Source organism: Amphiprion ocellaris, chromosome 8, assembly GCF_022539595.1.
Source record: "Amphiprion ocellaris isolate individual 3 ecotype Okinawa chromosome 8, ASM2253959v1, whole genome shotgun sequence".
NCBI lineage: Eukaryota > Metazoa > Chordata > Actinopteri > Pomacentridae > Amphiprion > Amphiprion ocellaris.
In genome coordinates, this window is record NC_072773.1 from 28,055,170 (window position 1) to 28,082,376 (window position 27,207).

General features: G+C 41.3%; 1 protein-coding gene across 2 annotated transcripts; it reads right to left on the bottom strand.

Moving 5' to 3' along the window:
• Positions 1-244: 244 nt before the first annotated feature.
• plcg1 (phospholipase C, gamma 1) lies at positions 245-25,821 on the bottom strand. Of its 2 annotated transcripts, none has more exons than XM_023281869.3 (33): positions 25,540-25,821; positions 24,023-24,310; positions 16,962-17,114; positions 16,671-16,764; positions 16,484-16,531; positions 15,873-15,957; positions 15,637-15,720; positions 15,122-15,144; positions 14,956-15,025; positions 14,773-14,874; positions 13,025-13,143; positions 12,418-12,503; positions 11,846-11,966; positions 11,430-11,598; positions 11,152-11,274; positions 10,707-10,808; positions 10,288-10,475; positions 9,452-9,652; positions 9,053-9,172; positions 8,703-8,883; positions 8,438-8,515; positions 8,212-8,315; positions 7,856-7,949; positions 7,574-7,646; positions 6,459-6,622; positions 5,998-6,094; positions 5,627-5,851; positions 5,389-5,537; positions 4,393-4,507; positions 1,872-2,033; positions 1,681-1,769; positions 667-935; positions 245-562 (listed from the first exon to the last, which is right to left on the bottom strand). In XM_023281869.3, exons 2-33 carry the CDS (start codon positions 24,237-24,239, stop codon positions 520-522), a joined length of 3,948 nt encoding a protein of 1,315 aa, XP_023137637.1. In that variant the 5' UTR covers positions 24,240-24,310; positions 25,540-25,821; the 3' UTR covers positions 245-519. The 2 variants fall into 2 exon arrangements, with proteins under 2 accessions (XP_023137637.1, XP_023137638.1); XM_023281870.3 differs by having other exon boundaries at positions 7,574-7,643; positions 25,540-25,820.
• Between the last annotated feature and the right edge of the window lie 1,386 nt (positions 25,822-27,207).

The following is a 27,207-nucleotide window of genomic DNA, read 5'->3' on the forward strand; positions in this document are numbered from 1 at the left end:
CAAACTGATACCTTTTATAGCTCTCTCTTTCCCTCCTCTTAGCCTCCAAACCAAGCAGCTGTTGTGCACACCGAAAACACAAGACAGCGCAAACCGCCTCACAACATGACCAGTCCAGAGCTGGAACTTTTTCAGCCTTGCTTTTTTGTTCTGCTGTGAATGTCGTTTCTTCTTCCTGTCCGCAGAGGTCAGCTTCCTCTCAGCACCCCCCCACCCCACCCCCCACCCCCCACCCCACCCCCGCCCCTCCGATGTCCGAGCCCCTCCCTCTCGTCAGGCGAGTGGTGAGGAGGCCGGGTGAGGGGAGGGGAGAGAGGGGGAGAGAGAGAGAGGGAGGGAGAGGGGGGCTCGTTTGGAGAATGGAGGGAGGGAGAGCTGCCTGAAATGTAGGCCAAAGCGGTGGTGGGCGTTTCCATGGAAACAGTGTTCACAGCAGTCAGTGACATCATCAGTACGGGGAGAGGCGGCTGGGGGGGTGGGGGGTGCGCGCAACAGAAATGCGTCCTGATTGGCTTGGACTTAGACACGGTTCTCTCCGCCCACTTTGGTCCTCCGCAACATCCTGAAGTGAAGACAAAGACAGGAGGATGTCTGGAACCGTCTACGCCCTCAAAACTCACGGCACAGGCACGTAAAAGCCCCAAAACCAACAGGTCGCACACTCACCTTCTGTTCTGTGGGTCCATGTGGTCCAACAGGGCCTCCTGGGACACCCTGAAGTCATCTAGAGGAGACTGGTAGCGGGATTCAAAAGAGCCCTCCCTCCCTCTGTAGGCCATGGCCTGAGCTGGCGACTGGGGCAGAGGAGACATGCTGGAGGAGGACGAGGACACTGAGCTCAATTCCCCAAAACGTTCACGCCCTGCCTGGGCTGATGCCGTCACTGACGTGGCGCCGACCGCAAGGGAAGGGCTCAGAACCTCCCCGTTTTCATCCTGAAAGCACCAAGAGTAGAGAGAATTTAGCGTCAACTCCAGTAGCCTGAAAAGTAGAGCTAGTGTCTAAATATCTTTGTTCTTTCTGTTAGTTAGTTGTTGGCAACCCCACTGACTAGAAAGAAGTGAGATCGTATTGAAGTCTACGACAAAATGACCCTATTTCCCACCTGATTTGCTATTTCAGTAGACATTTCCTTACTTAGCTGAGGGTCTCAATTGCAAGTGTCCTTCATGGATTTTGTAAATGATGATCCCATTTAAATTAAAACAGACAATACCTGGCGTAGCTACATTGTGATATACCAGATACTAGTGTTTGTTGTGCATGGTGCCTTTGGTTTCCCAGTCTGATTCACCCCTTGCGCTTCCCTGAGCTCCACCCTCTCTTTTAAATACTTCTAGCTTCTAGCTCCACTAAAAATCCAAGATGGCGACAGCCAAAATGCCAAATTGGTGCTCTGCAAACCAACTAATGCAGTCACACTGGCTATGTCCACTTCTTTTGTGCATTCGTGTCATGCTCATCAGCTTAGAGCATCAGTTTATGGATTTCCAGGGGTTATGTGACCGATTGTTACTTAGAAATGTAAGCAACTTGTGATGTGTATGTGCTGTAATCAACACACATACATGTCATGGATATGCTTTTGTCGGCTTGTGCTGCTTTCCGTTTTCTCCAGCGTGTTTTTGGCATGTGAGGTGCAGGTTTTTAGAACAAGCTCAGAAAAGAACAGTAGCTCACCCTGCCTCTGATAATGTCCATGTGGACCAAAAGAGAAGCCAACTCCAGATCCTCATTGTAGCTGTTCTTCAGAGGTACCGACCGGTAACCTGGTGCAACACAACAGACAGAAGCAAAAGGCTGGTTATCACAGCACTAATTTGCAAAAAGCTCTAGTTTCGTTCCAGAGAACACGATTGTTGAACACATACCTGTCTTGAGGCCATGAATAGGGAATGTGGCCTGAGCCAGGAAGTTCTGGTCACTGAACATGTCAATCTCATAGACCCCAAAACGCAGGAAGGCAAAAGCAGAGTTGCAAACTGTGAACTGGAATGGCTTTCTTGGCCATGTGGGATTCAGACCGTTATCAGCTGAACAAGAGAGAATCACACGGAGAGAATTTGTATTCACCACTGGTGTCATTTCAGTAATTAAAAAAAAAAATCCCTCAAATAATCTCTACACATAAACAGCATCACCATGTCACACATAAAACTTCAGCATAATTTCACAGAAAGTCCATAAAGGAAAATAATTTGTTGCCTTCCCTCATTGCTTCTTCTTATACAAGAGTGCCAGAGTGTAGAAGAATTAACCATGAATAAAAATAGAAACAGCAAAGAAATCTGCATACTAACTAGTTTGTGTAAAAGATAAGCATATCACTGTAAAACAGCCCTATTCAATTAGCGGCCCGCGGGCCACATGCGGCCCGAAAGCAACCCTCGAGTGGCCCTAAAGCAACTGCCGAGTGATTGGGACTTGGGTCCGAGAAAAACAGAAAAACATCTTTCAGTAACACTGACAAGTTCTTACAAAAATTCCAACATTATTGCAAACATTGAATGCAACACTTACCGTAACCTAGCAACTAACCCACAATGCATTGTGTTGAGGAGACGCGTTTGAAAAGTTAACATTAGCAGTTCTATACAGGCGAAAATAGCAGCATGTCTTTTTCTATCCTGAAACGACAAATCGGCGAGGAAAACCGTCGGTTTAATCCTGCGTGGACTGACAAGTATTTATTTATTTACCACCAAGTCCGAACGCCAAACCAATGCGTTTACTCTGCAACGAGTGCTTTGCAGCGCTGAAAGATTATCATGTCCGAAGACACCACATTGAAAAAACATGCCGCGTTTCAGACAAACTTTCCCGAGGGATGTCATGAGAGAGCGGCTATAATTCAGAGTTTGACAGCATCTTACAACCGGAGCTGTACTACAATGAAGCGGACCTGCACAGCTCAGGAAAGGGCCACGAAAAAGAGGCCGTTCACAGACTCAGAAACTGTGAAGGACTGCATGTTGGCTGTCGTGGATGAAGTTTTAACGGACGATAAAGTTAAGACGAGTGTGACATTGCTATCAAACAGGTCTGACACGTCAAACATTCTGGCCACAGATGTCTTCGAGACATGGTAAGTGCAACAAAGCAGCGTGCTGTAGCAGACACTAAAGGTAGTTTTATGTATTTATGTGACTATTTTCTGTTCACTGATTATAAGTTTAATATTTAAGAAAGACATTTTGTTTTGACAGTTATTTCACTTAGTTGCACTTTATTATGCACTTTGATGTCAGCTTTATTTCGTTCCAAAGGGATAGTAACTATCACTGTGCCTACTGTTTATTTTTTTGATTATATGCACTGAAGATGCGACTGTCTCAGATGAGACCAAATATGGACAAGGACAAACTGTTTTTTATTATTTCAAAAGAAGAATAATGTCTCAAGTTCTGAAAAGTTACTGTTAAGCAAGTTACTTTTTAATGCACTTTGAGATGTGACCAAAACAAAAGATAGTGTTTCTAATCTGCACTTAGTTTTTATGTTCATATGCACCTTAACCTGTGCTCATATTTACCTATCAAAATGTGTTGACGTTGTGTGTTTGAAATGTAAAATTTAAAGAAGCAGTATTTCAGCACAGGTTTAGTTTAAGTACTGCTCTTCTATTATGTTTATGTCCTTTTGGATGTGGCAATACGTTTATAAACATCCAGTGTGTTTGTTATCTGATCTGTTTGTGTTTATTTTAAATGGTTAACTTTGCTCACTGTCTGCTAAAAACATCCGGCCCAGCTCATGTTCTTAGTCTGAAAATCCGGCCCGAGTCAATTTTTAATTGAATAGCCCTGCTGTAAAATATGAGTTGGGTTCATGTCAGAATCAGCTTTCCATAGCAAAAAAAAAAACCCAAAAAACACAAGCAGTCTGACTCTAGCTTCATATAAAGATCAATAATCTACTTAGTGTGCACACAAATAACACAGAAAAACTAATAAAAGACTACATTCGGGAAGAACTGCTGCCAAGGTCAACAGCACAGAACACCACAACGCCTTGCAATAATGAGCACCAGTAATATTAGAATTATAAAATAATAAAGTACAGGTTGAAGTCATTTCCTAGAACCAAACTGAATGCCAAATTATGTGGCAAACAATATATATACGTGTGAGCATCAAATCAAAGAACCTTCTATTGCAATGTTTCTTAAAAGTAGATAGTGAACCCTGATGAGAGCTGAGCCACAATTATGTCCACAGTACGCAATGTTTTCCCTTTGTTTTCCCACACATGGCTTAGTTGTTTGTACAACTTCCTGTTTTTCTAGGACCAGATCGGAAATTGCACAAGGGTAATGTATCCAGTAAACAGTAACTACTACTTTTTTTAGTCTCGGCAGAGTTTCTCACTGCTGGCAGAGAAACCACCGCTCACCTTCTGAGTCTGTTTTTTGCTTGGCACTGTCATATTCTGCTCCGCACACCTCGATCTCAATAAGAGGACAAACGATGCCACGTCCGTGCTTGGGCAGATGCCGGGCGCCCAAGACCTTCAGAAGAAAAGAAGAAAGTTCACATCTTTACAACTTCTCACCTGATTCATTTCAGCACCTATATACAAACAGATACACTGTGACCCTCCACTCACAACACCTTGTAACTCCAGTTTAGGTGAAGATCTAACTTTTGGACAGGCAGTTCCAAGAAGTTGGAGGCCATTATAATTATAATTATAAACATAAATGTAGTGCTACCATAGAGTCCGTTAGTGGTCAGCTACAGCTTCAGTCCTGCTATATACATTTTGGTAAACTGGTACCATTCAAAGCATGACAAATCACCTATTAACAGTGCAGGATACCAAAGGTGACCAAGCTTCCTCAGCTGGATCTTTAAGGTAGGCCTTTAAGGCAGTTCTTCCACAGTGAGACAACAAAATAAATGTTTGGAAAACAACTGTCATAGAGTTCCTTTGATCCTGAAGAAAACCTTGAAACATGATGATTCTCCACAAGTTCTGGTACACTTATAAGGATTGTCTTTTTTACTTGATTTCTACATGAATGCATGGACATTTTTCTATAATGGACACCAAAGATAATAAGATCTACAGGAAGACAAGTTATCTTAAATGTTTAAATACATGTATCACATCCGCAACTTCATATGTGACTGTGGTATGACTTTAAGAATGAGTGCATATTCGTATGCAAACTGCAGTAATCAGCTATTAAGGGTTGTAAAGTACCTCAATTGCCTTTCTGAGCTGCGTGTTGCAGCCACTGCTCTAACTGATGATTGTGTTGATAAGTGGGGGGAACTAGAACAACTAATTTGCTGTTATTTTCAGAACACCAGCTTGCAAATGTCCCTTTCACCTCATGCAGTATTTTACCACATGCCTGCCTCCCTGGTCCACCCTCTACTGTACCTCTATCTCTAGAGTGACTTGTTCGAGGCCTCGTAGTGTATGTTTGTCAAAGGGATCGAAGCTGTCGTCCCTCATGATTGGCGGCTGAAGGACATAGCCGCTCCTTCCGTTCAGCATGAACAGTGCCTGGTTCATCTGCATGGGTTTGTCTGTGAACAGGAGAAGATTAAACAATGGACGAGGAAGGCAAAGAAGAGAGATCTTCTGTCTGTACAGCTTTATCTGCTCTGAAAGATACCTGCTGTCTGGAAGTTAAGTGCTACCAGCTGGGACCCACAGAGCCACATGGGCAATGGGTCATAGTTAGAAGAGTCTAGTCTCTGGCCTCTGGGGTAGATCCTGGACAGCTGCAGTCGATTGTACTGCAGGAACTTCTTCCCCTTGATCTTATTGACGTACTTCTCTGCCTTGGTCTCGGGGAATGATGACATGTCCCGGAAACAGGCCCGCTCTGTGCCGATCTCTAAAGAAGGCAGAATGAACAGACATATCTAACTTACCTGTATGGGTACTGGATATGCTCCCTTATGTATAACAATGTTGATGGTATTGCATTTTATGTGCATAAAACTGCATGTTTGAAGTCCTGTGAGTGTGTACAATCCTTACTTTCTTCATCAAATGGCACAGGCCTACAGTAGATGACAAGATCTGATAATTCCAGTGCAATCTTCTTCCTCCTCTCCATCATCTTCCCCTCCTCCAGCTGGAACAGGGAGACACACAGGTGTAAATACAGCAGCACCAACACTAATACCCATCGCTTCTTGGTTTCTATTTTCACAAAATGAAGCTGAGGTTAATGGTACCCTGAAACTTTCTTCTTTCCACAACAACTACTGCTCAGGTGGTTGTATCATGCAATACAAGACAGCTTTCAAGTGTGAGAGTGTGTCACTGTAGGTCTGCAGAGTTACATTACTGACAAATGCTATATGCTCAGTCATTGTTTCCCAAATACATTTTATGAGCATGATAAGGCAACACAAGTCATGATTTGGTCAATGCATAATGTGGTATGAGAATAGTATGAGTGCTTTTCCTGTAAGTCATGTTATATGTATATTTACCTTGGCCTCTGTGGTCATGGTGACCTCACGGATTTTGAGCACCCATTCTTTGAGTTCTTCTTGGCTGCTGGCAGCGACGTCCAGCACTGGGCCCGTCCGCATAGAGGCATTTGGCACCAGGGCGAAGACATGAGGCCTGCTGCCCTTCCCATCAGGACGCACAACTGAAGAGAAGACAAAGAAAGATTAGAAGATAAGAATAGGTTTCAGAAAATGTTGTTTCTTTTCCAATAAAAATGTAATGACATTTTATGAAAATAAAAAAAAATCGAAATGTCAATAGCGAGAAAAACAGAAACCTAAAATAAGAAAGATCATTGAGAAACATTATTGTTGTTTGCAAATGATTAGCCTGAGCTCCACATGTCTCTTGGCAGGAAACTCTAAAATTCAATATCAACTGCTAAATTTATGCAATTCGTTTTAAAGTCAAGCCAAGAATCATCATTATCTGGAAGCACAAACTGTTTCTCTGTGTTTAAACCTCTTGGTGAGCTAAAATTTGATTGGTCATGGTTTCAAAAAGGTCAGACGCTAACGGGGCTAAATTTGCAGCAGTGAGGCACAAAAGCTAAATGATGTGCACATAACAGTTTCAAGGTCAGCACTTTCTCCAGAGGGAAACAATTACTTCAACTGGTGTTATTCTGTCAGGGCTCCTCTGAAGGAAGCTTTGGAATGAAGTGTTCAACATATAACTAGATCTGTCTCATACTACCACTAGATGGAGCCAACAGCCACCTAAAGGCACAGAAACAGTCCCAGGTAGTAACTGTGGTTAGCAGAGGCCACAACAATACAGATAGCATGTGCCAACACTAATGGATATGTATTGACTGGATGGGAGGATGTCAATAAAATTCCAGATATAGAGCAGTGAGAAAAGGAAGAATAATATTGAAACTAAATGAAGATGACTTAACTAACAGGGTGACAATGGACAAAAATGACAGAAAAAGCAGTGTTGAGTTTCTCTTTTTGCCATTAAAAACAAGCAGTTAGGAGATAACGTTCCTGCATAAAACAATGAGAAAACCAGGTTGCCCTCTGGCAAGGTGACTGGATGCTCTGCAGCCCTGCAGCAGAGTCGAACAGGACGTGGAGGGGCAACTCACCAATCTGACAGGAAGACACATCTACACTTCCTCTCAGTAGATCTCCCAGAGGGCTGTTCTCTGTCATCTCCTGCTAGACAGATAAAAGGGAATTATTTCAGAAGCTGCATCCTCTTTCCAAGTGATAATCAACATTACATATGTATCTCTGTGAGAGTGGACAACTGACAGATGAGTGATGAGGCCTGATCTCCCAGAGGAGGGAGCAGGTGCACTTATTTCACTTTAAATCTACAAATGTGTTGCTGTAGCACTCTCTCATTTGGTGGGTCTGATCCTCACAGTTCTGTCAGGCTCTGCTGCCGATGGACTGATCTCCTCCACGTAGTTCGCAGGAAACCACAGCTGCTTCTTCCCTCCACAGTCACCCTTCCACCTGAGTAAAAAAAAAAAAAAGGGTGAGAAGATGAGCTGAGAAGAAACAGGGATGTGGTTTTACAAGTATTTAGAACACTACAGCCTCAACATGATGCTAACATTAATACTGTAAAAATAGATTTCTAGCTAATCCCATAGTCCCACACCTGCATCACTCACCCCTGTCACTGACTGTGGGTCTCTTGTACTACACAAATATGATCAGTCAAAATAGATCATTAAGAGCTACTTCCTGAATGGATTTTGCGCTGCTCACTCACCATCCTCCTTCCTGTTTGTCCACATTAGAGATGATAGCATTCTTGATGAAGGAGAGCTCATCGTCTCTCTGGGCTTTATATTCGTACATGGCTCTCACTGTGCACTAACAACGCAATACAGAAAGTTTGTGATGCACATATTTGTGACACACTGTTCATATGCAGGTCCAAGTGTCAGTGGTGCAGAGTTCAATTAGATGTGAACTTTTCCATAATATACACTCACCTTGAATGTTGGCATTTGATTAGCCTCCACGTAAAAGCCTGGATTCCTGCCCTCATACAGTGACCCGTAATCTGGCTCCTATTGGACAACATATTATGTGTTAATAGGTCTTTTCACTAGACTACAGGGGATTTTACCACTGAATAAAAAACACATAATAGCACAAAACATTATCACATTTTTCACTGAATTATAAACCCAGATTGAATTTCCTGTTTATGAATATCTTGAAAATGTACCATAGACTGTAGAATGTGTTACTCACAGCAGTGCCTATCTTCTCCAGTGTGTCCTCATTGATGGGATAACGTAGTTTCATTTTGCGGTACAGAGGGTGTTTCTCATAGTAACTAATGAGATCGACTAGACTGTCAAACTCTGAGGTGCCCAACACCACGGTCTGACCCTCCTGCTGCACACGACAGTGCTTTATCTTACCCTCGGCCCTGCAAAGAAACCACAGAGATAGAAAAACATAATGTGATGTAATGTATAGCTGTTTAAGATGTGTAATCATTTCTCCTCCTTTATACTCATTATGGTGAATTACAAAGGAAGGCAAGTGACTTAAAATATAAGTAAGTTTCACTTAATGAGACAACAGGAGTGAGTTACCGGAATGAAATAGCAAAGGAGTTGGGTTCTGTCCTCTTCCTGACGAGGAAAGCCCCATCACGAGGAACCCTCATCAGCATGTTCTCTGCATGGCTCCTAGACAGACTGGCATGGTACCACCTGAGATCAACAACAAACATAGAGAAAGATAACCGCAGTTAAGCAACTTTGCTTTCATCCTAAGAGCAATATTTCATTGTAGATGAGGGGGTTACTGACCAGCCTAAAATGCACGTCATTTAAAGTTTACTCAGAATTGGAGAAATGCTATGAATCTCTAGTTTATGGAAAGACACGGCTCAAAAAGTCAGAAACAAAACACTAAATGCCTCACTGAAGGACCTCTGAGGAACATAATTTTAAGTTTTCTCCTGTCCGTTTAAATATTTGAAGACTCACTCTTTGCTCTCGTGGGCATTGGTCTGAGGCACTGGCTCAGTCAGTTTCATCTCAAACTCGTTGCAGCGCAGCGCCACCTGCTGGTAATGGTTGATCAGGGCAAAAAGCGTGTCGAACACCAGGTTATCAGTCAGGTAGAACTTGGGACTGCCTGCCTCCTGACGAGAGTGGATACGACAGTGCTGCACCCGCCCTGAACGCCTGTTGTGGAGATGAAAAAAGAAGGTGAGAAATAACCCAATTCAAAAACTTTTACCGACAGTAGTTTTTTCAGTTTGTTTAGAGGCTACGACCAAGTTAAAGCTTGAATCCCTATGTTAACTTCTACCACACCATGCTCTGAGAGTGTCCATCCATTGTTCCAAAACACTGTGAGTAAATCACAAACACCCTGACTGATTAGTTGTGAGGGACCTCTGCTCACACACAGCTCATGTGTTAGCAGACAGATGGCTACTAATCACAGTTCACACTGTGACTACAACTATGTTCAAATCAATGATGGAGAGATTGACATTGATTGATCTGCCAGTGTGTCACTGTGCTATTTGCATGAATTAATCAGACAAAACGCGGAGTTTCCCACATGCATGCAATAATCGATTTTAAACAAAAATGGCATCATAGTAAAATGGCATGTCATATGTTGTTAATTACAAAAAAGAAACACAAATTCCTCCATAATATCCTCAACAATTTTAAGCTAAGTATCCACTTTGTATCGTTATTTCCCTGATATTGTTTATACAGCACAATGCTGCTAAGTAAACTGCTGACATACAGAAATGTCTATACTGTCTTCAGATATTCTGAATGGTAAACTCTGTGTACTCTACCAGAAAGACAGCGTGTAGTCTCCCACAAAAGTCTCACTCTCCCGGACCAGGAAGGAGCCATCAGGAGCTCCGGTCTCCACGCAGTACTCAGACAGCAGCCTTTCAGCTATCTGCCGCCCATCTCGTCCGGCACCAAGCTTTCCATGGAACCATTTCTCTGTCACGTGCTGGTCCATACCATTAGACACCTAGGAAGTTTAAAGAAATATTAGTAAACTTACAGCTACACAGTTTCAAGTGTGTCCCAATAGTTCCTACTTTCTTGATCAGTTCCTTCTTCACTGGTTTGATTAATAAAAAACAAAACTGCCAGCAACCTACTTTAGTCCTCATAATGCATACGTGTAAACTAAGTACAATGTCATGTACAAATTCAAAATAATTTCTGCATATTACAACAGCAGTTGAAGCCTACTAACCTCTCTGTGCTCCTCCTCATCATCGTTACCCTGATTATTGGAGGTCTCTTCTGAGTAGTAGATCTTACTGCTGGTCAGGACAAAGAAATGAGGGTACCACTCCTAGAGGGAGAAAGAAAGATGGTTTGGTCAGATAAAATATTAAAAAGGATCCATATGTTGCACTCAAAAGTGGCCAAAGGAGACAAGGACAAAGAATTAAATGGCCCAAAAAGAAAATGCTTAAAAAGTCAAGACTTGGCTCCAAAAGACACGTGATTCAACTATAAAAATGAATGTTAAACAGATAGGAATGGTAAGCTACAACATGAGGATGTGTCTTGGCTTTATTGTCACTAAAAAACACTTAAGAGCATAAGCAACACAGATATATGAATTGTGTCGGTCCTAATGTTCTGCATCATGAGACATCTAGAATTCATTTATACACTGTGAGCAAGCTTACATGGTTAATGGGATCTTCCAGGTACAGGATGCCATTTTTGATGGAGTTGCTGATATCGTTCTCTGAGTAGGGAGTGGAGGTGGACACCTCCTCGTAGGCACTGCCCTCAGCAAGCTTCTTATGCTGCAGCATAGGGAAGAAGGGGGAGAAATACAGTCAGAACACTGTGTATGCATAACACATTTAATTTTACTATTCATTCATTCATTCATTTATTTACTTGTCCTGCAGAAAAAAATAACACGAAAGATCAAGTGACTTTTCAAATAGCCCCTGACCTTGATGAGAATCTTCCTTTTGAGTTGATTGGGTGAGGGCAGGCCATCTGCCGCGATATCCACCGCCTTGGTCAGCAGCATGTCTCCAAACACCTTTTTAAAGTGAGTGGCCATATTCCTCTGCTGTACGATACTACAGTGGTCCTCGATGGACAGGATGATGGGGTAGCTGTATAAGGACCACAGACTAAAAGTCAAAAGAGCTGCAACTTCACAGAAATTCCCTCTTTATTTTTGCTTTGGTGTGATTTTCTTATCTTATCGTATCCTCACACACTACAATGGCATGCAATGTCACCGCAGCCTGTCTGCATTGTTTCTGCTGACATTTCTAAATGCCATCTCTTCACCCTTGTCATCTCTTATCCTGTGATCATCCCTGACAGTTAAATAAAGAAAGAAGAATGGAGACTCACTCGGATGTGACGAAGGCATGCTCTTTGATGGTGGTCAAGACATCACAAAATTTGATTTTTGTTGTGAGGGTGTGTCCGTGGTAGATGACTGGCATTCCATCTGGACCATCCCAGCAGTCCACTAAAAAAAGAAACACAGACACACAGAGGCCTCACACATCATTTCACCCACCATACTGCAAGTAAGAAGGAAGTAAGCATGTATAAATAAACACATATTACAGAGTGACACAAGGAAATTTAAGCTTGAAGATGACAACTTTGTGACGTCATGTTTGCTTTTGTTTGAGGTCACGTGACCCTTCCACTCAACAACAAAATAATCCAGTCCTATTCATAGAAACCTGCCTGACAAGGGTTTGGTGTAAAGGCAACATACAGCACCGTTGTGTAACAGTTGGCCTGTGTGTGTGGGTGAGGGTGTGGCGGCTGCATTAAAAGTAGAACTGTGAGGGATAAAGAGCAGGCTAAGACAGTTAATTAGAAGGTTAACTAGAAGGTTGAAAGTCAAGTGGCGGTGATTTACTGTATGTGGGTATAACTCTAGTGTGTGCAAGTGTGTTTTCACTCACATTCGATACAGCGGCAGCCCATCCTCAGGCAGCGAGCGTATGCCTCCAGGGACGACTCACTGGAAAACTGGTCTCCTGTCAGGTAGCTAAAAATAAGCATGCAACATCAAAGCATGCACACAAAACAAACTCCCATCCAAACAGCCTCTCAAAAAGACTTACATGTCTGTGGTAGGACTGCACCACAAACACACATATGCGCTGTGAATAAACACAGTGATATTGCCATATCTAGAGCTTTTTATTCCTCTTTTGTTGACTGGAATAAATATTTTTTACTCATTCAGTCAGTCAATTCAAAGCAACATGGAAACTTTCATTCTGCTGCTCCAGTGAGTATTGTTTCACATCTAGTCCAGAAGGTTATCATTTTGACTGCCTTTCACACACTTTTCAATTGGAGGAAAAATACATTTTCCTGCAAAATACATGGCTGGACCTCATTCTGAAACTTGACTGTTAAATAATAAACTTTTATCTGATGTACGAAGTCAGTTCAAAAGCCCTCTGTGGGCAGAGGCTTTGAGGAAGGATGTCAAGTCTTCAGCGTTCCCAGGGCCTAATTACAAATGGGTGAACTACTTGTATGTATAAATGCCATCCTTACGTGTTGTGCGAAGAGGAGATCCAGTAGTGGGACAGGGGGTTGTTCATGTTCTCAGGACACACTTGGTCCAGGGAGGAATCCCAGATGGTGTTCTCTTTGGAGAACAGGTACGTGAGAAACTATACGGGAGAAGAGAGCCGTGGAAATTACAGAAGTGATTAGGACCAAATCCGTAATTTACAACGTTGTTTCTATTGAGCGAGAATGCAGACTTCTTGCCGAAGACTACTTCTACTTTATAGCAGTATGAAGCAGATGTGACAACGTAAAAAAGTAACCCTGTCCTGAAGGTTCAAGAATCTGAGAGCATCATTGTGTAGGGCTTTGACAGGTAATAGAACACATGGATAAGCATAAGCAGGAGCCCTAATGCGGGGGCAAACTGCTAGGGTCTGATGCAGCCTGGACTACAAGGACTGCCAAGTCTGTGCTTGCACCAAAGTTATTCTCAATAAATAAGTTTGCGTCATATTTAGAAGTAACAAAGTGTTTCTTAATTTAAAAACAACTCTTGTAAAATCTCAATAAATGTTTAAACTAAATTTACATCACACGTTTCACTACATTCATCCCCCTAAACTAAGCACTGCAGTGACCTGCAAATATAATCGTATAGGCATGCATGTGCTGAACATCATCAACGTGCATAATAGTTCAAAATGCTCCAAAGACCACAGAGCAGCTGTCTTGTGGCCAAGTTAGCGTTCTTCAGCAAACTCCATCAGTCAGAGGTTAGCATTAAATTAAGACTTGATCCATACATACAGAATATGCATAGGCTTAATTTGGATTTGTTTGTCAGTTCCAGATACAGGGAAAGGTTTGGCTTTCATTGAAATAAGAGAGAAAAACTGGATAATCTATGATGTAACAAGGTTTAATGTTCAAGTAATATTAAGATTGTTAAGGTTCATGCCAAGTTAACTGGCTATCTCAGATAATGCAAGTTGCAGACGATGCACACCTTTGTAACACATGAAGTAAATGATTAGTGTGAACACTTTAAACCACTGAGATTGGGCAGAGTATTTGCACTCACATCTAGTCTCACATGTCAAATTTCCATCACCACCAAACACTGCAGCAGGTTTGACGCAACAATGACAGGCACTTTCAACTCAAGTAAGAATTCAGGCCTGAAGTCCAAAAGATCGACACTTGGATTCAACTCAAAGAAGTGATACCGTATCAACACACAAAAATACAGCACTACAATAGAATTATATACTTTACCCTGTAACACTGCTCAGTACAGGTCAACAACAATAACTTGTCTGTCATAATAATACTGTGACATATTTTTGTTTTGCTGAAGCGTTCCTCTCAGCATGGCCGAGGCCTGTACACCTGCTATCCAACAGTACATAACCTCAGGCACACAGAGCCAGCACCAACTCCTGCAGATTAGCTCACACCAGCTTCCTCTTCTCTTTAGTCAATCATAACTTTATGGTGACCACAAAAAGCTCCCCTCGCTTTCTGCAGAACTGTCATGTGGCGCCACAGTCAATAACCTTTTCTGTCTGTGTGGGAGGAGGTGCTTTAGGCCGAGATCATGGCTATCCATGTCAATTTCTGAGCATCTCCCACCCACATCAACAACACGGGGGGGATCGGAAAACATAACTTGCGAAAACATGCTTACATTTTTCCATTACTGAGCAAAGACCCAGAAAAGAGCAAGAAAAGAATTGAGGAAAGGGGGCAAAAAAAAAAGAAAGTGTGAGAGGCGGTGAGAGTGTGTGTACCTCGTCTTGTTGGAAATAAGGCTGCTCCACTTCTCTCAGAGGATCTTTCAGGTAGCCGAACATAAACTCCTGAACCTTGTTGTTGTCTGTGGCCCAAATTTCCTGGATTTGTAGAAAAAACGCAGATGCAAATGAAACAAATCTGCAATAAACTAGGTTGACATCCAATGACTGAGAGGTTACCTTTTGAGACTCCAGGAGGAAGCTCTTGAAGTCCTCTAGGGAGATCCTCTGTTCGGTTCGGTCAGTAAACCTGGCAGAGAAAGCAATGGTTCACTTCAGTTAACAAACATCTGTGACGGAACAGACAGATTCACTGTGCGTGTGTCAGTACCCAGTTTTGACCTACCTTTGTAGAAATGGGATCTCCATCTGAAAGATGGGACAAAAAGGAAAATTTCAGTTAAAGTGCTGCAGGTTCAGTGCATAGTACTAATCATGTAGATGGACACAGACATCCTGTAGGGGGGAGGGAGGGCACTGAGGTCATCCATTTAATCTGACCTCAGCCAGGCTGCTTGCCTCCTTCTGTGTGTGTGTGTGTGTGTGTGTGTGTGTGTGTGTGTGTGTGTGTGTGTGTGTGTGTGTGGTGTGTGTGTGTGTGTGTGTGTGTGTGTGTGTGTGTGTGTGTGTGTGTGTGTGTGTGTGTGTGTGTGTGTGTGTGTGTGTGTGTGTGTGTGTCCGTGTCCTAATGGCCTCCACCACAGGGGTTTGGTGGGTTTTTAACTGGTCCATATTGATCCTGCAGCCATTTGAGAACAGACAGATGGGGGATGAAGTGTGCACTGGCAGGGCATCAGATGGGGTGCGAGGGGATGAAAGTGCTGGGACTATCTGTGGAGGCATAAAAAGGACTGCACTTACGTTTTTCTGAGCATCAAACATGAGGCTACGATACAGCTGGGCAAACTGGCTGAAGGACACGTCTCCATTCCTCAACTCAGAGTCCTATGAAGCAAACAGAGAATCACGAGGGAGAGGAAAATGGCCGTTACCGACAAATCATAAATCTTTAGCCTCTAACAACATTATAGTGAAAGGGAAGTGAGCACTGGGAGACGGGAGTGTGAAGGAGGTCTGTGATAATAGGAGGACGTTACCGGAAGTTTCTCTCGGAGGAACTTCATGTTGGGCACCCTGTAGTTGACCTGGCTCAGCATGCTCTTCAGATCCTTACAGGATATCCTAAACGCATACGCATGTTTTGTTGAAAAATCAAACACAAACATGGATACGCACGTACAATACGCGCATGTAGATGCCGTTTCGCCAGGGAGAAATGTGATTTTAAAGTCTACAGACATGCTGAGATTTCATAAATAGACACTCTGCATGCTCTGCTGAGTCGTTTTGGCTTCGCTACTACAACACAGCCTGGAATTTTGGCCAGAGCAGACAATACCCAAACAGCGCAACAAAGGCTTTCGTCAGGGATGTAAGAGACAAACATCTCTGTACATCTCCTCCACTCTCTGCAGTCTGTTTCCTGCTGCAGGAAGAGTTGCTGCTGTGTGGCTGAGAGGCTAGTTCCTTCACTACACCTCAACTGAGCTCTCTCACAGACACCTTGCTCTGGAGGGTACACTGAGGAAAAGGCACACAACTGGTGCGCAAAACAACAGAACAATCGAGTTACATCAAATCTCGTCTATTTCTTGTGAGGGCGGTCAGATTAGCTTTGCAGTTTACAAATTGAAACTGGCTGACCTACCTGTCTTCTCTGTTGCGATCAACTGCATAGAACTGCTTACGTAACCACCTAAAATAAGAGATTTAAGAGATACAAAGCATTAAAAAAAACAGAGCAACAAAGATCTGAAAACCACAGGTAAATGTAAAATGTTGTTGATTCATGCAGCATATCAGTGCTTTGACTTTGTGGTGTGTATTAGTGATACCTCTCTATCTGAAGTGGTGTTGGGGACTTCAGTGTATCAGCCACAAGCCAGTTCAACCCCTTCACCCACATGGTCATCTCCTCATCAGATGTTGCTGAAGAAGAAATCAACAGTTCAACATGTGGCTGAATTTCAGAGTTTCTTTTCTTAAATTTCCAGTTAAAGAATAATCATAAAATGAAGAAGACAGTAAGCAGGAAAAGCTACTAATGGGTACCCATGTGGGTCTGTAATGGTAGCGAGAAATACTAAGGGACTACTTCTTCTGAAAGCCTCTCTTTCTGTGCGTACCTGCCAGGCTGAGTGATTTAAGGCGAAACTCTGTGCCATAGAGAATAACAAAGCAGTGAGCCTGATCCAGTCGTGCTGCTGAGTCTTCCACATAGCGCTCAAAGTCCCGGGATTTCTGTCCAGGACGGATCTCCTTGATTTCTCGAATGTCAACTGAGGAGACAGACGCAAATACAAGAGTGAGTGAAACAGAAAGTCTCCATGCCCTCACACATTCAAACGGTGTTCTCATTAGAGATGAGCAAAGTGTCAACATTGCAGCGGTTTAAGACAAAGGAACTCTTCGCACATCTATTTCATGAGATAGGTGTGCAGAAGAGAGATGAGTATTTTCAAAAGTTTCAGAAAGACTCACTGTGTAGCTTGCAAAAATGCATTGTGAAGGTGCCTGAAGTAGACAGTGTATCAGTATATCAGAATTTTAATGTCCATTATCTTCTTATATCAATATGGTCATAATATGCAAAATCTCCTAAAATATTAACGAAATAAGGTTGTATAAAAAGCTGCATCCCATTTGTTGGGAAATATGATTGTGAATGACAGAATTTTGTAACACAATAAGATCCCATCATCACAATACCTACATAACAACACTGACTTAGATTTAACCTTTCCATAAACTGCTTTCCAATTTAATTTCATGATGTTTTCCTTCCCCTAATGCTAACATCAACCGTACAGCACACAGGCAGTGCATGTACGAGTATTTTAAGCCCACTGACCACATGAAACAGCAAAGCCGAGCCTATGACACAAACCACATATAGATGCACTTCCAAGTTAAGACACACATTATAGAGATATTGCTAAATATGGATTCCATCAAAAAAAAGGTGGTGAGGTCTTAAACCCTGCTTTTTACCACTGAAATAAACCAAAACACTAATCGGAAAACAGAAGGCTATGCATCAGTTCCACAAACCCATTTGTGAGGGAAGCAGTTGGATCATTTCCACTGTTACACATACACATATATTTAAATGTGTGTGATATTAAGAGTGCTTGAAATGGTTTAATAATTTACAGTAAATACGACAAACGTAAGTCTAACAAGTATGACAGGGAATATAGCAGTGCGCTGGCTTCACAGGGGCTGAACGATTTGGGGAAGATAACTATAATATTACAATTATGATATTTGAATTTATCATTCACTGTGTAAGAGGTTTAAAACGTGACGGAGCATTAGCACATGAAATACCATCAAAAACAAAGCTAGAACAGGGAGAACAGTATTAATATGTATAACCACTGACAATTTAAACCTGGGGTCAGATGCGCCACAGAATGCATCAAGTTTGTGGCTAATAAATAATAAGTCCTGATTAAGATGAACCACAGTGTGTATGCGCAAACCACATGGAATACATTGATGCTGAACGTTTCAAGCAGTTTGAATTAAATAAAAGTTAATTAGTGCATTTTCACCTTATTTAATAACCACACCAGGGTTTGCTCATTGTTTCAAATTGCGATATGAAATCAATTAAATGTTCAGCTCTAGTTTTTGGACAACTGTTCATCATAAGTAATGACACAACTGAAAAAAAGAGCTAGTACAATTTTGTCTTGATGTCATTAATCAGCAGTCAGAAGGACACAAAAACTAACGTGTAGGCTGTGGAATAGCTCAGCGGGTTCCTATCAGTTACATTAGCAGCAGTTAAAGACCTACAGCAGGGACTCTCCTGCTAAACACACACACACACACACACACACTTATTTCAGCTCCTGCTCCTCTTCCTGCCCCCGAACCACACATCCTGTGCTTTTGTCGCCTACACACCACATCTGTGCTTGCGTATAGGTGAGCATGTGCATGCTCTTTTCTCAAGCATAAAAAAATAGTACGTCTTCTCACAGAATTTCACTAAGCTGAGCTCTCTAATCACACATCATATCTCTGTTTACTTTACCCGCTATACGGGCCGGCAGACTTCCGTTGAGAGCACGGCAGCTTTGACAGGCTGATCTGTCAGACAACACTTTTCGTCATTTGAGTCAAAATATTTGGAGCCTGCCTCAGACAGATGCAGGAAATAAGGAGATGACCAGAGGTGTAACCTTACCAAAAGAGATGAGAGGAGGTATCCTTCAACACGCTTCCCTCTCCTTCCTTCCACACCATTTCCACCATGCAAACTACTGTCAATAAAATAACACTTTTAAAACCAAAGGGCTTTCTAATACCACGCTTGGAGGAATGTTGAGGTTTTCTACATCTATGCTTTTTCATTTAACAGAAGAAATCCATGTTTTAAGATGTTAAATATCTTTATAATAGCTTTAGCTAAAAACAATAACACAGTGCAGTGCTGAAGAATCAATAACTTCCCATGTATTTTGCCATTTTCTTAAAATTTTCCTCTGAAATGTGAGGATTTGCTGCATTTCTTCACTGTAAATAAGAAAAAAAACATTTGTGCTTTGGACTGTCAAATAAAGCAAACAATATGAAGAGGCAGCTTATTTTTTGGCATGTTTTAGACAAAAGAATAAGAAAAAGTTCAAAAATAAAAAAATAAATAATTGCAGTAATGTGTAGTGTTGTTATACAGTCTATTTAAATTGGTAGCAATCTGACTCAATCAATCTGACTGAATAATTAAATAAGCTTTTAACACTAATTTGCCATTTCACGGCACAGTTTGGTAACTGACAAGTTGGTATTTGGTGTTACAGACAAAAAAAGGAGGTTTGATCAATACAAATACATACTCCTCACTCTGTTTAAAAACTAAAACTCCACAATGTCGGCAAATACCTTGCAGTTATGTTGCTGGATATTGCAATTATGACATAAATCAGAGTAGAAAATGAACAAATGACATGATTTTAGGATAAATTAAAAGTTAAAACTGCATTTTTTTGCACATAAGATCGAAACTATTACTGCTCTACTTGAATTTGAAAACAGAAGTATGACTGATATTATAGCGTTCAAATGTGTCGAGCGACTGTGTGGCCAAAAGCGTGACACTGTTTCACTGTGCACTTCCACATCAGCTGATCCATATCAGCTCCTTAGAAAGCAGGACGGACAAAGTTAAGCAGAAGACTTTCCTTCTGACAAACTACTGCCAAGCAGCTACATGGATACGGTTCCTCTTTCCACCACACTGTAAATGGAATGAGTCCGCTGTGGAATTGTGCTTGTTTTCCAGTGACAGCCTGACCTGTAAAACATTTGTTTTACAGACAGTCTAAAAACCTGACTGTGTTGCCGTTTTCCTGTCAGCAGTGTTAATGTTCCACAGATTTGTTGATATATTTCTCATAAATAACCTGGGCTGATGGCCAAGTGTGCAGCAGAAAAAAAAGGAACAGCGTGTCAGCTAAGAAATGACATCAGACATCTGAGGTGAGAAAGCATGTGTGCTTTGTGTCCTTTGCGGGAGGTATGGAAAAAGCAGCTCAGAACGATGACAGTTTCCACAGATGTGTGCAGGTAATTCCATCCTCATTTATGTGACTGAAAAGTCAACAAACGCAACCCCAAAGATTTCTTCAGTCGTCATTTCTGGTTCATTTTCAAAGACATTTCCAGGCTACAGTTGATTAAGTTTACAGCAACTTTTCGTGAGCGCAGGTGGCCTCGTCAAATGTTGTGACTCGGATGAAATGCAGATACAGTCTGTTGTGAGTTTTGGTAAAACTGCAAGTTCATATTTCTGAACAACACACAATATTTAAAAAGTCCTCTATAAATTTTAACACACCCCATGATAACTGAGCTCAGTGCGCCATTCACGTTCAAACTAGGTCTGTCACCAATGATTCTTTTGATTATAGATTAATCTGCCAATAGATGTCTCGATCAGTGCATAAACAGTCAGGCTGTAGTGTTTTAGTTTCCCCAGAGTCCAAAACGGCATCGAAAACCAAAAGGTATTCAGTTTACAATGACATTTTTAAAGTGCAAATATCTATGAAGGACAACATTTTGGGTGATTTTTGCTGGAAAAATTAGTTAAAGTACAAATTAAATTACCCAGCTACATATTTTTCTGGTGATCTGCTGTTAATTTCAGTGACCATTTGCTCCAGCTTGAAAAACAACACTTAGAATTTGTCTCAAGCATGTATGAGGAAATTCCTAGTCTGACATTACTAGATCTATTCTGCAGTGATTGTAGAAACTAGTATCGTGTGGAAAAAATCGGAATTATATTCAGACTCATGATGTACAAGTTATTATTTATCGTGAACCTGCATATCTGTTATACTTATGCCTGCAGGGGCTCTCAAAATCGTACATTTATGTGTCATATAACTTTATAAAAACATTCCAAAAGTAGAGTTGTATAGGTAAAATGAATAATAATCTTCAACTGCGGTCTTGACAGATGTGTGCTCACTCACAGAATAAACTCCATGTAGGTAAAATCACTTGATTTCAGCTTGAGTCAGTCCGAAATTAGAATATTTATCTCGCTTTAAAATAAGTTTTAGTTACACACCTGTCTGAGCTGTGTGCACAGCAGCGACTGAGTAGGGAGACTAGAAGCTTCTCCATGTGATGCCACCTAGCTAACTTGTGTATTGATAATCAGACGTTGAGCTGACTGGGTTCCCCTTGAGTGATTTATGTTGAGTTTAATGTGAGGTTGACAAAATGTTCAATCGTCTCCGTAGTATCAACATATATTTGTAGCTGGCTGACTGGAGTTTTAAGGCTGATAACAATAAAATCCAATAATGGCATATCAAAATGCAAACAAGAATAAAATCTCTGGATCCCTTAAGATAGCCTTTTTCAAGAATGGTGGCCAAGCTGTGAGGCATTTTGCAGTTAAAAAATAAACTTGTCTGTCCTCTCTCATGGACAGACTAAGTAATGGTGACATTTTGCTAATTTGTATGAAATCTATGTGCACATTTCTGAAATATCTGCAACACGTTGTCACTTGCTGGTCAACAAATACATAAAAACTATATACATGTGAAGTAAGCTGATATTTTGTAACTATGTACTGATGGTTTAGCTTTTAGAAATGAAACTGAGCAAATGTACACCAAGACAGTGATGTAGAACTCCTGCGATAACTGTGAAGCAGTCCTCACTGATTTGACACCTAGGTCGCACTGTTCTACAACCAGAAGTAATAAAAAAAAGGTGCAGAGACCCCACCAAAAAAATCTCTACTTTCTGTCAGATTTCTGATACCATGTCTACATATCCACTTTAATCGGTGAAATTAGCTTTAACGCTATGTTTGGGGGGAAAAAAACTCCAAACTAAAGTCCTCTACTTCAGCGCCTGAGAGCAACATGAGAGGATCTGCTGATGTGGGTCGACTCCAGGAACAACCGATCATTGCTTGAGCCCATGAACATTTTTCGTGGAAGTTCATTCATAAAAATCTGAAATTGGCTCATTCAGACTGTGTCAGAGCTTGTCAATTAACATCCTAGTTGCTCTCAGATGCTAAACTGAGTCGATAGTGCAAAATGATTCACATTGAAACACGATTTTGATTCATGCTCATGTTGCTTGTTATCAGTAAGGACAAAGATTCCAAATACGATTTGTATGATACCGAGCGTACTACGTGTGATGCTTCACTACAGTCTCTGTGGAAACAAACTCTGCATTAATTCATCACAGTATGAAGCTACGTCAGCACAAACTTCTTCTCTTTAAAACAATGCGATTGTGCATGGGAGTTATTCAAACCTTTTTATTTAGGACAGGCCCTGTCTGCACGTCTAAGAAGGTTGCTACTGCCAATTATTCTGCAAGACCACATCCTGCTTTGTCAAACCAGATATACATGTTATTGCGCTACACTGTAATATAAATATGTGAACTACAATTAAATGTTTGAGAGTTGTTAGGCTGGAAAACAGGCAAAGATTTTTTTTAAAAAAGTAAAAAGTTTGGGGGAGACAAAGTGCAAAATGGGTTACACTTCGCAGCGCTTTAAAGTTAGCAGAAAACTCGAGCGCCGTTTCCACACATAATGGACGTGATTCTCTCGCTGCCATTGATAAGGGGTAAATACACCAGACCAAATTGTTCCTGAACGATCACACACTTCCAGTAAAAACCCTGATATTCTATTTCTGTACATTAATGAGCAGCCGAGGCCAATTTCAACTCTCCAGGAGTATCAAATGGCAGCTATGAGCTCACGGGTGTATGAAACCCTTCATTGCAGAGAAGATGATACTGTGTTTAAGAAAAAAAAAGAAAGAAAAACTGACTACCATCCTTTTTGTGTGTGTGTGTGTGTGTGTGTCTGCTCTTTTTGTTGCATCCGGAGCAGAGTGCAGCTGTGCACAAGGCATCCTGCTACCCGAGAGACAGCCGACTTAACGAGTCACTGAAGGCCTGTGTGTCCTCAGTTAGACGCGCTGTTTTGCTGAAGATTAACCTGAACGTCGGCTTCCTGCTAAATTACAGCATATTCCTATTAATGGAACAAAAGAGCGCAAGGAAACATTCTTTCTGCTCATCGTCAACTCTGGATATATTTGTACCCGACATGTGACTTATCTGCTTCTGGACACCGACAGTTGTTCCTCTGACGTACACACCTGCTGTTTTGAGATATGTATATAAAATAAAACTCATAACTGCACTTTTAGGCAATTGCTCTTCCAGCAAGATGAACTAACAACTTTCAAAATGTGGCATCGAAAGATTGGTTTTCCTTTTTTTAAAACAATGACATAGCTTTACTGTTGTCTTTCGCTATTCTTGAAGACTGTGTTTAAAATGTGCATGTATACATTACTAGTCCTTGTTTTTGCACATTTTCTGGCATGCAAAAAGCACTAAAAATCCCCTATATAATGTCACACACCTGCTATTTATTTGTTTGGCTGGTAAAACTTGAATTCCATCCAGCTCCTGTGACTTCAGAGCCATCAGGTGAGCTCACCAAATCCTTGGCGAAGCACTCAACCGCCTTGTAACACACTGCAGTTGTCATATTTCTGCATGTATGCAAACTAACCAGTTCTGGCACCTTCCTAACTACGATCAGCACTCAAGAGCATCACTGTGTGCACATGTGTGTCTGTACATGTATTTGTGTTTGCACGCTACTCACTCTCGCCCTCTATTTTATCCGTGCCACGAGTCCAGATAATAGTCCTGGTCTCCAGCTTCACTTGAAATGTCCTTCTCTCCGGCCGCTGGGACTTCTTCGAATAAAACAGCGTCAGTACTGTCCCCAGCTCCAGGTCTCGGTACAGGTTGTTCATCTCCGTGTCGTTGTCCATCCACGGCACAGGTCCGTTGGAAAAGAAGCCAGAGGTCCCAGCCATGTTCACTTCCCCTGTTTGTTATCCGTTTCCTCTCAGAACAATCTGCTCAGTCCAGGCTTACACAGGGATACCTACAGCAGGAGAACACAGAGAGACAGGAGGGGGGGAAACCCATGAAACAACAATTCTCCAAGGACTTCTAGTGTGTCAGTGCTGTATGTACATTACACCGCAGCAAGGATTTTGATGCTGCTCAGAGGCTTTAAATTATACTGGAAAATGTACTATGCATGCATGTTTATATACGTATATATAAATACATGTACCTGGTGTCAAAAGTATGTATGAGGGAAAACAAGTCTCCAGCATCTGAAGTTACTTTTATATTTTAAGACACTCATTTAATGATCTAAATGGAAATTTGAGCAGTGTGAGCATTTTCTGAACGCCTTAATTATATTTAACCCAAATCCTTTAGTTATGGTCTCTTATTTTCTACAGACAAAATACAGTCCAACAGACAAAATACAGCTCTGTATGTAAAGTAAATTAAACACATATTTCATTACATATTTAAAACTGTAGGAACTGAATGTTTTGTGGGCTAACATCCAACTCTGCTGTGTATTTTTTCCCCTTCCTTACTTCAATATTTTGTACATGACATGACAAAACTGCAGTGCAAGTACACTATGTGCTCCTGGTATACATTATATAGCGAGATAATCAAGTTAAAGTAGAAACATTGGGTGCTGACAAAGCTCACAATTTAAGCATTTCATAACACACATGATCGTATTGATTTTTGTACATACTGTGAGGGAGCTTATTCTCAGTGTGGAGTGAAACCTGATCAGAAAAAGTACTGAGATTACTTAGGAACAGTGACACCCAAAAAAAGATGCTAACACCAGATAACTTCATCTTCAACATGTTTCTTTTTTTTTTTTAGCTTCAATCCAGCAGCAGTAGCAGCAGCAGAGAGGTGAAAAATCTCATTTAAACTGGTTTTTCCAATACGACCAACAGGCCTGTAACCTGCTGCAGGAAAACAAAGTTTGCTCTTTCTTTTTTTTTTAAGGAATACAACTGGTGGCGAATGGCAGCACAGTGGGAATAACAGTGTAACAAGAACCGTCTGGCTATTTTCACAGCGTGGAAACGGGGGCCGGTGTGTGCTAACGTTTGGCTAGGTTAGGAATCACGGCTCGGTTCAAACCCACGAAGACGCTCGGGTAGCTTTAGCCGTTCTTAAACATTTCTCCTTGTTTTTCCCCAAGCAGAAATTAAGCGGAAAACAACCCGTCGCAAGGCTAAAAAAAAAACAAAAAAAGAGGGCTGGTGTGCTCCAACTACCTACCGCCGCAATCTCGGCCCCGACCGCACATCTCCAACGGCTGAGGCTGCTCCTCTCGTCGCTCCTCTCCTGTCCTATCGTCTTTTCTCCGGTTTTTTTCTCTCCCCCCGACAGCCCCCAACGTTTTCCTGCGATTAAATCATCACCAGAGCCTCGGAAGGCGCTGCGGTCCCGACGATAACCGTCCCAGTTTGCTCTTCTTCTCCCCTCCAGCGGTCCATAGAGAGAGGCGAAGGCAGACAGCGAGAACCGTGGCAAGACTACGCAAGTTTGTCCGCTCTCGGATCAAGCCAGCGGCGCAGGCCCTTCCCCCCTCCCCCGGCCCAACAGCGTCAGGCGGCCCCCGGCGCTCACACACTCCGCTTCCGCTGCGGGCCTTCACTATAAAAGCAGGATTTGTTAGCGAGGCGTTTTAACCACAGGCTGTGGTGGCTTGAATGTTTTTTTTTAAATTGCGGGCATTAGACCAAGGGTGTCAAACTCATTTTAGTTTAGGGGCCACATACAGCCCAATTTGATCTCAAATGGGCAGGACCAGTAAAGCACAGCATAATAACCTCTATATAAATAACCACAGCTCCGAATTTTTCCCTTTGTTCACATTTAATGAAATATCTTTTTACTAAACATTATGAATTTCACATTTGAATGTACATTTTGCAGTTAGTTTCTTCTATGTAATTTTTACACTTTGCAAAGTCCTCCCGTGGGCTGAATAGGACCCTCTGATGGGCCAGTTTTGGCCCATGGGCCGTATGTTAGACAGCCCTGCATTCGACTGAAAAAACTAACACTAGGGGAAAAATATGCAAACAGCTTTTTTTTTTTTAACTCTCTTCTTTCTTTATTTCTCTTTAATTCCTTGCCTCATACATAGATAACTAAATGAATAAAAACTACATACAAAAAAATATAAAGAAATTTATTTTAAAAAACAAAGAAAACCCAACATGACTGGTATGAATAGATATAAAAAAAAACACAATGTGCATGTATAAAATCTGTTTTGTTTTATTTATTATTAGTGAGAAAAGACAAGATAATCCTTTAATAATCCCACAGAAAGAAAGAATGAATGAAAGACACTCCAGTATCCAGACAACAGGAAAATGCAATTAATTTCTCACTTCAAAAATGTATTAAGAAATAAATAAATATAAAACTTAAAAAATATATTTAAAAAAAATCTACTTGTGTAAAGAAGTATATAAAAATAAAACTCTAGAATAATAAATAAATATATAAATGTAAAAATAAAATAGCTAGACAATTAGAAAATACAGCCAATTTCACAAAATGTCTAATTGTCTGCCTCAAAAATAAATAAATTGATAGAGGATTTTTTTTAAGTACAGTGCTGGGAATAAGTACATAAAATAAAGTTTGCATGCATAATATCATTTAAATTATTGATCTAATACAAGATAATCCTTTATCAATCCCACAGTGGGGTAATTTGCAGTGTTTCAACAGCAAAGGGAATAGTGCAAAAACAAAGGGAAAACAGTAAAAAATGTAATATTCATAAGTACACCATATATTAATACTATATGTGGTTGCACATATTGTACATAGAAAATACTACTATTGCACATGGAAACATAGATTTTTCACAGAGTACGAAAAATATTGACAGTTTATACATCTTTCTATTTGTGGAAAATGTAGATA